At 34.7% G+C, this 10,621-nt stretch overlaps 1 protein-coding gene across 1 annotated transcript; it reads left to right on the plus strand.

The window, feature by feature from the left end:
• Positions 1-5,618: 5,618 nt before the first annotated feature.
• On the plus strand, positions 5,619-7,771 carry LOC145624104 (large ribosomal subunit protein eL18x-like). The gene is made up of 5 exons (XM_081677062.1): positions 5,619-5,740; positions 5,835-5,924; positions 6,060-6,188; positions 6,317-6,499; positions 7,409-7,771. Exons 1-5 carry the CDS (start codon positions 5,738-5,740, stop codon positions 7,565-7,567), a joined length of 564 nt encoding a protein of 187 aa, XP_081533188.1. The 5' UTR covers positions 5,619-5,737; the 3' UTR covers positions 7,568-7,771.
• The last annotated feature ends 2,850 nt before the right edge of the window (positions 7,772-10,621 follow it).

Genomic DNA, 10,621 nt, shown 5'->3' on the forward strand with positions numbered 1-10,621 from the left:
TTTTGGCACACCCCACATAGGCACCGGTTCAAACTGGTGCCTTAGGCCGGGTTTGAACCGGTGCCAAATTCCTTTTTTCACGTAGTGAAAGGAAATTTTGTTATTATTATCCTAATTAACTTTGGGCCATTTACTTTCATTAATCCTAACTATTGATTATTTTTGAATAATCTCAGCTTTATGGGGCATTTTCTTTCATCAAATCAAATGACCGGTGACCTGTTTAAAAGATAACTTTCTTTTTAATTTTTTCTTAAATACCACATGTCACAATTTTATTAGTAAAAAAAATAAAATTTTTTTAAAAAAAAAAAAAAAAAAACCAAACCCAGCCACCTTCATCCCACCGCAGCCCACCGCCTCCCTCCTTAGCACCCACCGAAAACCACCATCTCCCTCTCCAACCCCACCGAAAACCACCGAATTTCCTCGAAACCACTCGCTGTCTCACTCTCTTCCCTCGAAACCATCCTCAAACCTCACTTCCTTCCCCTAAAATCACGGGCAACACCACCCCCTTGTCGCCGAAAACAACCCCCAAGCCACCACAATTCCACTCCCCTTCGCCAAAAACACCAGATCCCCATTCCCAGTCCCTCAAAACCACCTCACCTGTTTGTGTTTCAAGGTGGTTTCGGGTGCCATAATCACCATATCCTTGATTTTTGGGTGGGTTCTAGCTTTCAAGTGGCTGAGATTGGGTTCTTGGTGGTACTAGGAGAGGATGTCCCTTTCTGGCAGGGGTAGGAAAAAGATGGTTTCAGGTGAGGGGCTGGTTAGGGTGGGGTTGGGCTACCAAGTTTTTTTATCCATTTTTTTGAATTTATTTTTGTAGAACTTTGATTTTATTTTTTTTGACAAATCATGTGTTGACATGTGTCCAATAACCTGGTATAACGGGTCATTGATTTTTGTTGACCGGTTTCGGCCTGATGTAAGAAAATGCCCCCTCAAAGTTGGGATAATTAAAAAATAATCGATAGTTGGGATTAATGAAAGTAAATGGCCCAAAGTTGGGATTAATGATAACAAATTTTCCTAAAATAATTAATAGTTGCACACATATCACAATGTGAGTGGAATTTGCTTGTCTTTTTTCTAATCATCAATGTAGCTTGTTTGGGCTACAAGCCCACAATAGCTTGCATGTTGCGCTTTTTTTTTCTTTTTTTTTTTTTTTGTTCTCAAATGGTAAGCATGTAGCTATTATCTATATTGCAAACAGGTCCGTATAATAAAAACATAGGAGATGCGCTAAAACCCTAAACCAGATCGATCTTGCCTGGACGATTAGTCTCAGAATTAAATAATTTTTTTTTATTGTTTAATGCATTTTTTGAATGTCATATATAAAATAGGTCATACCATAAGTATATTACTTGCGTACTAAAGGTAAAAATTAAACATCATAGAGGTTGTTTTATAGGTTTAGACACACACACAAAAAAAAAAAAAAAAAAAAAAAAAAAAAAAAAAAAACCTTGTTTAATTTAATACAATAGATCGATTTTAAAGGATTTTGGACCATCTATCTATCTATTAAACCTATACTAAAGGCGAAACCTGGAATGACACTTGTCATTTCATGGTTAAAAAATTTCCCGCCTTTTTTTTTTTTGCGATATTTTAATGACATGCATTCATTTTATAACCTACAATAATAGTTATTTCCATTTTAACAACATATTTAATCCCATTATACTCAATTTTTTGTACATATATCTTATATACTAGGAAACTTTTAGTTACATAAATAATAAAGATAGATTAAAAAAAAAAGGTATTGTAATATTTTATTTTCCAAAATTATTATAATATTATCAATATCATTTTTTTTTCTCCAACATTCATCATTTGACAATAAAATTTATTTTAATTAAAAAAATATCATTTTGTAGCATACTTTATATAAATCTTAAAATTATATAAGGTTTATAAGAACAAAATCATTCTATTATAGTATACATAACATATATTGGAAAATTTAATCTAATTACTCTAATATTTATATGATTATAAAAATAAATAAATAAAAAAAAACTCCTACTACGCACTAAAAATATATTAAAAAATTGATTACGAAATATTGATTATTCTAAAGTAAAATGAAATCAAATAAATTTTCATATTTCTGTGAAAATGTGTTAATAATTAAGGATAGATGTATATTAATTCGCATATGGGTATAAATCTAAGCTAATATTTTAATTTTATTATACGAAGTATAAATTAAAACCTTATAGCTTCTAAATTTGGTATAAACTAAAATTCAAGTTATTTTGTTACAAATAATTTTTTTTAGATAAATTAATGTTGAATTTACACCATTATTTGTAATTTATTTGTTGTAAAATATAATTATGACCGTGCATGGCACGGGACTTAATCTAGTATTAGACTAAAGACCAAAAATTAAATTTCTCGTGTGGGAGAACAAACTTGTTTTTTTTTTTTTTTTTTTTTTTTGACAAAGAGTTCTATAAATGAAAAGCAAAATTACAACTTAAACTAAGTAAAGAAAGCAAGATTACACGATAAAACATTAGGGGTAAGACCATACAACTTCTTATGCTTAGGAAACCAAGTATACCCGATGGGACAAGATGCTATTCTTTTAGAGCTGCAAAACAAAGAGTTAGTAAAAAACGCGGAAGACCTAGTTTAATTTGCAGAGTGACATTTTTCCTTTGAAACTTGGGACGGGAAGATGAGACAGAGCCCAACAAAAATTCAGATGAGGACGTTGTTGGGGGAACGGATGTCTGCAGAGGGGAAGAAATGGGCAAGTTTGGTAGGAGTGTTGACGTAGCTTCACCTGATGACTCTTGACTTGCCATACATATGGCTAAATATTCTTGAATCAAATCTGGAGTTGTTTCACACCTATCGTGCCCTTCCACAGGGGGGTGACTAAACTCCATTGGTGTAGGACCTTCTTGAGTTACACCACTATCCATCTTCCTTATAGGATTGGCTACTCGGATAGTAATGAAATTCTTTTGGAGAGAACAATAGTATTGTACTATACGCCCTTTGGAAATCGCTCCATACAATGTTGGAGTGAGATGCAAATAGGAATCATATCGCTTCCGGCTTGAGAACCAAAAACTTGACCCTGTCAGATTTGGGTTTTTTGTTTCAGAAGTTCCCTTCAGGACACAATTGTTATCTATAACGTCGGGCCTAAGATCTTGGTTGGTAGGGTTGACTTTACCCTCCAAATCCAAAGAATTTCCATCAACGTTCTTTTCCATGTTGGTGTCGTCTTGCACACCTATACACCTTCGAACATGACCATCACCACGACCATCTTCTTCCTTTCTTTTCCCTTTTTTCCCTAACTTCCTACATTTATCTTCCTTCCTGCAATGAACATAATCTCTAAACTTCTCATTCTCCTGTGTTACTGCAAGAGCCTCATCAACGAACTCCGGAGACCAACCTAATAAGGATATCACCTCCTTTAGTTTTTGTTGGAACTCACTGTTTTTATTAGGATCTAACTTAAGGGTCTGTGCAAGATCCATGAAAGCTAAGGTAGGTTTATTAAGTTCTAACGCCGCAATCGCTCTTCTAAAATAAGCTTTCACATTAGTAGAATCAAAACACAAAACCGCTGAACACAATTGACCCACTCTGTCATAGTCCTTCACCTTGATGAAGCAAGCTCCCAAGTTTAGATTAAGGGACACATCTATGTCCGAAAACATCAATTTATCCTCATCACTACAAACAGAAGCAAAGGAAAAAATCTTAAGAGCAAGAGAATATTTTGCAATAGCAGACCCCATTTGATTTTGCTTGTAGAGTATGTTTCCCTCATCTTTTAAAATCCTAACAAAATTGAGAATACCAAAAGGATTCTCCAACTGCCCAACCATAAACTCCAACCCATGAGAAGAGACATCATTCTCTTTGACATGTGAAATACACAACGTCCCCCTTAGTTCCTCAAACTAGCCATTAAAGAAACTTTAGAAAACAAATTAAAACACCAAAGGCAAAGCTGAAAGTAACTACTATGCTTTCCTTAACTACATACAAGTACTAACCATACCAAGAAGAAGAGAAAACCGGCGATGAAGAGAAAACTTGTTTGTTCTGTGCATTCTGCAGCGATTGTTGAACATCTCTATGCATAATCTATAACCATGAAAGATGGGTGCAATGTATCATTGGGGTACAAGATTAAGGGTGAGCCAAAATTCCAATAATTAGTTGCAATTGATTCCAATTTTCGGTTTTCAATTTCTCGGAACCAGCACCGATCGGGTTCCTAGTTACTCAATAAATATTAATGTATACTTTCTTCCCCCATACTCCCTCCATATTTTATTACTTGCCCACTTTTCTTTTGCGACCGTATTTTATTACTTGCTCCATTTTTTTTTTTTGAAATTTCACAATATTTTACTATTTTTTTTTTTTTTATCTCCCACTGGATCCTCCAGCTATCATATTTTATTACTTCTAGATTCTTTCTCCTCCCAACTATTATACTTTATTCTTCCACCAACCTTACTTTCTTCGTATATTATTACTACATTACACTAATACAACAATACCCCTGAAACTCCTTGCACAGAGAAATTGAACAAATAATAAAATAAGGGGAATGTATAAAACATTCCTTTTCGCATTTCGCTTTTAACTTATAAACCATTTTGTTGACTTGTGAACCTGTAATTGTTATAGATGATAAGAGTATTGAGGTGGATCCCTAATATGAGAGTCAAAAGTTAAATTTAACGCATTTGAAAGGCTACTTAAAAGTAACATACTATAATTATTGAAGTTTTCCTACACACGAATGAAACTAAAGATTGACAAACCAACAATTAATTTTATTGTAACTATGTAATAAGAATTTAGCTAGTAAAATTAGTTGAACTTTGATTGTAGAAATTTATTGATTTTAAGATGCATAGATGATTCATTGTGGTGCATTCTCGGGTAACCAGTAGCACATTGTCTTTGGTCTAATTACAAAAACAAGGAATCAGTGTTATAGATTCCATATTTGAATATCTAGCTAGTTGACAACTTGACATGGGTTTGAATTTTAGACCCATTACATTCAAGGGAGCGTTTGGTTTGCAGAGTGGTATGCGGTTGGAATCAGGAATGAGGTTAAGGTGATATCGGGTTGAAACTTGATATTTAGTACCATGTGTTTGGCTTAATATTGAAATGAAATATATCTCACCATTCTCTCCTTTTATTTGATACCTAAGGGAATGAAATGAGCCAAACCCACCTCCCCTCCAATGTTTCTAAACCCCACACCTTATACCTATATTCCGCTAACCAAACGCCCCCTAAGTTTTCAAATCTTTTCGACAACAATAATTCTTGTTCTTTCTGTTTTCACATGTAGATGTAATCTAAATCAAACTAAGTAAAAGTGTATAAAATCTTGTGTCCAAACCCGCAAAATCTGATCGAAATGGGTTTGTTTTTTTGCTCCGATTTTGAATTAGAAATGCGTTTTTAGCCTTTGCCAAACCCACACTTTTTTGGCTAAAGGCCTATAATACAAATCCACAAACCCTCCAAACAATCTACTCAAACGGATCAAACCCAAACCCAAATAAAAACCCATTCATCTCCAACCTACAACACCCAACTAAAGCCCCAATTACAAATATAAAAGGCCAAAAACCCTAGTTTTCATTTCCTCTCTTGCTATAGCTTCAGCCGATACCGCATCAGATCATCACTTCCCTACTGCGAAACCATGGTAACAATTCTCTCTCTTTCTCTCTCCTCCATTTTTACACCTTCAATCTTCATTCTATCTCCTCCTAATCATCGGTTTTTTCTTTTCTTTTCAGGGTATCGATTTGAAGGCAGGAGGCAAAAGCAAGAAGACCAAGCGCACTGCGCCTAAATCTAACGATGTTTACCTCAAGCTCCTTGTTAAGGTATCATTTTTTATCAATACCCAGAAATTTTATCAAATACCCAGTTGAATTTTGTTGTTAAATTTTGTTTCTTTTGGTTTAATTTGTTAAATTAAATAGTGGGTTAATCTGGGTTTTTGTTATTTTTTTCTTCAGCTTTACCGATTTTTGGTTAGAAGAACTGGTAGCGATTTCAATGCTGTTGTGTTGAAGAGGCTTTTTATGAGCAAGACTAACAAAGCCCCACTTTCCCTCTCTAGGCTTGTTAAGTATATGGCCGGAAAGGTACTTAATTTTTTGAATTTGTTTTTGTATGATTTAATTTAACTTATATTAGAATGATTTAATTTGATTTGGTGGATGATTTATTATTGAGTGTATTATTGAAATGCAATGTTTATGTGATAATATAGGATGGCAAAATTGCTGTTTTGGTGGGAACTATTACTGATGATATTAGGGTGTATGAAGTGCCTGCCATTAAGGTTTGTGCTCTGAGGTTCACTGAAACTGCTAGGGCTCGTATCGAAAAGGCCGGTGGCGAGTGCCTTACCTTTGATCAGTTGGCTCTAAGAGCTCCTCTTGGCCAGAACACGGTATAATTGCTTTGATCCAGTCTATTGTGTTCTTTATTGTGTATATGTTTGTGATTAAAGTACTTACATTTCAAAAATTGGAAAATTAATTGTTTGAGCATTTTGTTAATGCAGCATTTTATTCATTAATGTTTATTAGGATTGTGTAGGTGTTGATTAAATAGGATGATTTATTCTGGTAATAGGTGGTTATTGTTTGGATTAGATTGGCTACATCTGCATTATCTTTGAAGCTAGGTTCATAATTGAACTTTTCAAGTTTTAGAATTGAATGTGTTAAGAAACTACTTGATACTGCGTGATGCAAACTCTAGCTGAAATTGAAAGTACAAAATTCTAAATGCTATGAGAAGTGATACCCTAATCTTAAAACAATTTACTTCACCTGTGTCTTGTATGTAACAATGGCTATCGACTTATGGTGACATGTTGCCGGTAAAACACATATATAGTCTTGCGATTTCTCCAATTTGAGAGCCTGATTGCATAAAGGCGAATTGATGCAATTCCTTTATTCATTAGTGTTGCTTCTATGAAGTCCATTTGATGTTTTCCTACTGGTGTGATACCACAATGTACTTTGTACTTTGAATCGACCCAATTCCTTTATGTTTGCCCTCTATTCGTCATCTGTAAAACAAATGAGTGTTTAAGTTCACTTGACATTATTATTTGCATGGTTGAGTTGCATATATTGGTATATGTAACACTTGGTTTTGAACTTTACTTTAGTTTGTTGCGGCTTTTTTTTGCAAGTGTTATGTTGGGTGTATTTTTTTTTAAAAAAAAAAATTAAGAATAGGAGTTTGTTTACTCATTTGATTATACAGAAGAAAGATTTAATTTTGATAAGGAGTAGTTCTTAGTTCTTACTTGAGGTAATTTTAATCTTTACTATTAAATCTGCAGGTTCTTCTAAGGGGTCCTAAGAACTCAAGAGAGGCTGTCAAGCACTTTGGCAAGGCTCCTGGTGTTCCCCACAGTCACACCAAGCCTTATGTGCGATCTACTGGCCGGAAATTCGAGAAGGCCAGAGGTAGACGTAACAGCCGTGGTTACAGAAACTAAGTCAAATATCAAGATAGAAGAGTTTGTTGGTTTTTATTATCAAAGACTTTGTCAATCCATGTGTTACAATTTGGGTTTGAGCTTCATTTTCCTTTTTATGCTGGGTTAGCAAAGCAAATTATTAGTTATAGCAGATTTTGCCCCCGACTTAAATGTTGTTATCATCAGTTTTGAAGGTAAATTTTGTTGAAGAGATTGCCCTAACTTTTGCCTGCTTTTGCTCGAGTGTTGCCTTTAGGGATGTTTTTACTTGAATGTTATGTTTTGAGTTGATCTTTCTGACCGTTGAATCCATCACTAAGCAAGTATCTAGTCTAAAAAACCAAGGAGCATGAAACCTGTGGTGAAATGAGTGAATTAGTAGAGAAATAAATTGCTAAAAAATTGGTTTAGAAATAATATTTGTAAATAATCTAATGCAGTCTTCGATGGTTTCCTTATCTTTGATTAATTAAACAAGTAAACAATCCTCCAAAAAAAAAAAGAAAAAACAAATACACAAATGTAGAACAAGTATAATCCAAAACTTGTACGAGTATTTTTATATCCAAAACTCCAACTCCTGTTGTCTATATGTCTCTTCGGAGACCTCTCAGGGGCTCTCACTCTAACCACCAGCCCCCTTCTTCCCTTTCCCCTTCCCCTTCCCCCAACTCAGCTGCCACCTTAACCCCCCAACCCTGACGACCCACCTTCACGTCCGGTCAACCCCCTCCTGAAACCCTAAACCCGACAACCCACCTTAGATTACCGAAACTTAAAGCAAAAAATGAGAATGTCAACAATAAATTCCACAAATTAAGCAAATCAATCCCGTTAATGGCGGTTTCAGATCTTTGGCGCCATGCTTTCTAGCTTCTCTTGCTAGCTTAGTTTCCTCACTCATTTACCTTTTTCAAATTAAATAAATTTTGATTGTAAATGGTTGAATGTTGATAGTGTTGAAGAAGGGGAAAACCGAAAAAGTGAAGTAGAAGAGGGAGGAAGAAAACATAGTCCCGTCGAGGTCGAGGGGATATTTGTAGGCAGTGGTGGGTGGTATTTCGGGAATTCTGGTTAAGTAGGTGTGGTTGAGATGGTTATCGCGACTGAGGTGGTGGGTGGGGGTTGCGGTGGAGTTGGGTGGCCGGTTATGGGAGCTGCTGCCAGGGGAAGGGGATAGGGAGGAGGGTGGCTGGGTTGGTGGGTGGAGATGGTGTATTTTTTTTATTTTATTTTTTTATTATTAAATAAGAGGGAGCCCCAGTTAATCTCTGAGATTAACATTTCAAGTTAATCTCCCCTAACAATTTCTCGCATTGATTTCTGTGCCACTTTATTATTTCACTTTTATTATTTTGAAAATAAACATAAAACAATATATTGTGAGAGGAGATATATTTTCAAGTTTATCACAGAGATAAACTTGAATTTTCCCATTAAATAATTAATTGAGAATTAGATAGTAATTAGAGATTGAGGACCTGTTCTCTTCAGATTATTTTCAGTTCAATTCAGCTCTGATAAGTTTAGTTTAGTTCAATTCAGTTCTTAATTTCCTTCTCTCATAAAATATTCAATTCAATTCATTTCAGCTCCAATGAGTTCAGTTCAGTTAATCAAAATAGGCCCTAATTAAGTGAATTAGTGATACTAGTTTTCTTTAAACAAAAAAATTTTAACTTCGGGGTTTTTTTTTATTTATTTTTTAATTTTATTTTTTAATTTACGATAAAGCTTTTAAAGGTTTTATTTTTATTTTATTTTTAATTTTTTTTAATTTTTTTTTATCTTTATACAAATTTTCCTTGTATCTTGCTATCCAAATAAGTACAAATGTTCTTATTTCCTTCGTATGGTTGTAAAGTCCCCCAGATTTATCATGCAAACTTAGGGACTGTTCTCATTGACTAAATTCAGCTAAACTGAATTGAGCTGAACTGAACTGAACTGAATTGAGCTGAACTGAACTGAACTGAATTGAACTGAGCTGAACTGAACTGAAATGAATATTTTATAAGAGAAGGAAATTAGGAGCGGAGCTGAACTGAACTGAGCTGAACTGAACTGAACTGAACTGAGCTGAGCTGAACTGAACTGAACTGAATTGAATTGAATTGAACTGAACTGAATTTCAACGTAAGAGAACAGACCCTTTATATCTCCCATTGAAAGTAGTACCATATCCTTGACTACTTGAACAACCTTTTTTTTTTTTTTTTTTTTTTTTTTTTTTTTTTTTTAATTCTCGATTTTTCTTCGGTGAGTCATAATTATTGTGTAGGAGAGATCGCTGAGCAGTTCAAGGCGTAGCATTGGAACTGTTATGTAGGCTTTTGTTTACTGAGGGCTCGAATCTATATCTTTTTGTCTTTTACTTTCACCTAATAGAATTCGCCAACATTTCTAACTTTAACAAATCAAATAACAAAATTTCTCTTCTTTAGCAAGAGTCGAAAGGTCATGAGCCAGTGGCTATGGAGAAGGAAGGTTCTAACTTCTAAGTAAGGAGCTATAGATAGTGACGAACTTTCACGTGGTGAATTGGGCTTTGGCTAGGAAAGCTTGATGAAGAGGTTCATGAGAATGGGGAGCAACCTACCGCAAAATTTTCATTGCTCAGCAAGAGATCGCGCCTAGAAAATGAACATCTACTTAAAAAAAGTGAACATTTACTAGAAAAAAATGAATATTTATTTCTGAACATCTTCTCCGTCTTCTTCTCCGATATCGCCTTCGTTTTCGTCTTCTCCGCCACTACTTCTTCTACCTTAGCATCAGAATCTTCCTGCACCACACTCTTCACTGCGGCCATAATATCACCATTGTCAAACTTAGCTAATTCTCCATTAACAGCACCATTCTCACTCCCCTTCACTCCACCATTAATGAGATAGCACCATTAAGTTACAATAAAAAGAGAAAGTAAAGGTTCTAGAATGAAGCTTCAATGTCGATTTTTATGGAGTTTGATGAGAGAGTAAGAGAAGTAGAGGCTGAGAGCAGAGTTTGGCAGAGAGAAAGAGAATGAATCACCATTGCCGTTTGAGATCCGAGTGGTAAAACGAGCATTTA

Source organism: Chenopodium album, chromosome 3, assembly GCF_948465745.1.
Source record: "Chenopodium album chromosome 3, dcCheAlbu1.1, whole genome shotgun sequence".
NCBI lineage: Eukaryota > Viridiplantae > Streptophyta > Magnoliopsida > Caryophyllales > Amaranthaceae > Chenopodium > Chenopodium album.

Excerpts from the sequence above, each read along its gene's own strand:
- LOC145624104 (XM_081677062.1), top strand. Across the intron at positions 5,925-6,059 it reads ACCTCAAGCTCCTTGTTAAG|CTTTACCGATTTTTGGTTAG; the intron begins GTATCATTTTTT and ends TTTTTTCTTCAG. Across the intron at positions 6,500-7,408 it reads CTCCTCTTGGCCAGAACACG|GTTCTTCTAAGGGGTCCTAA; the intron begins GTATAATTGCTT and ends TTAAATCTGCAG.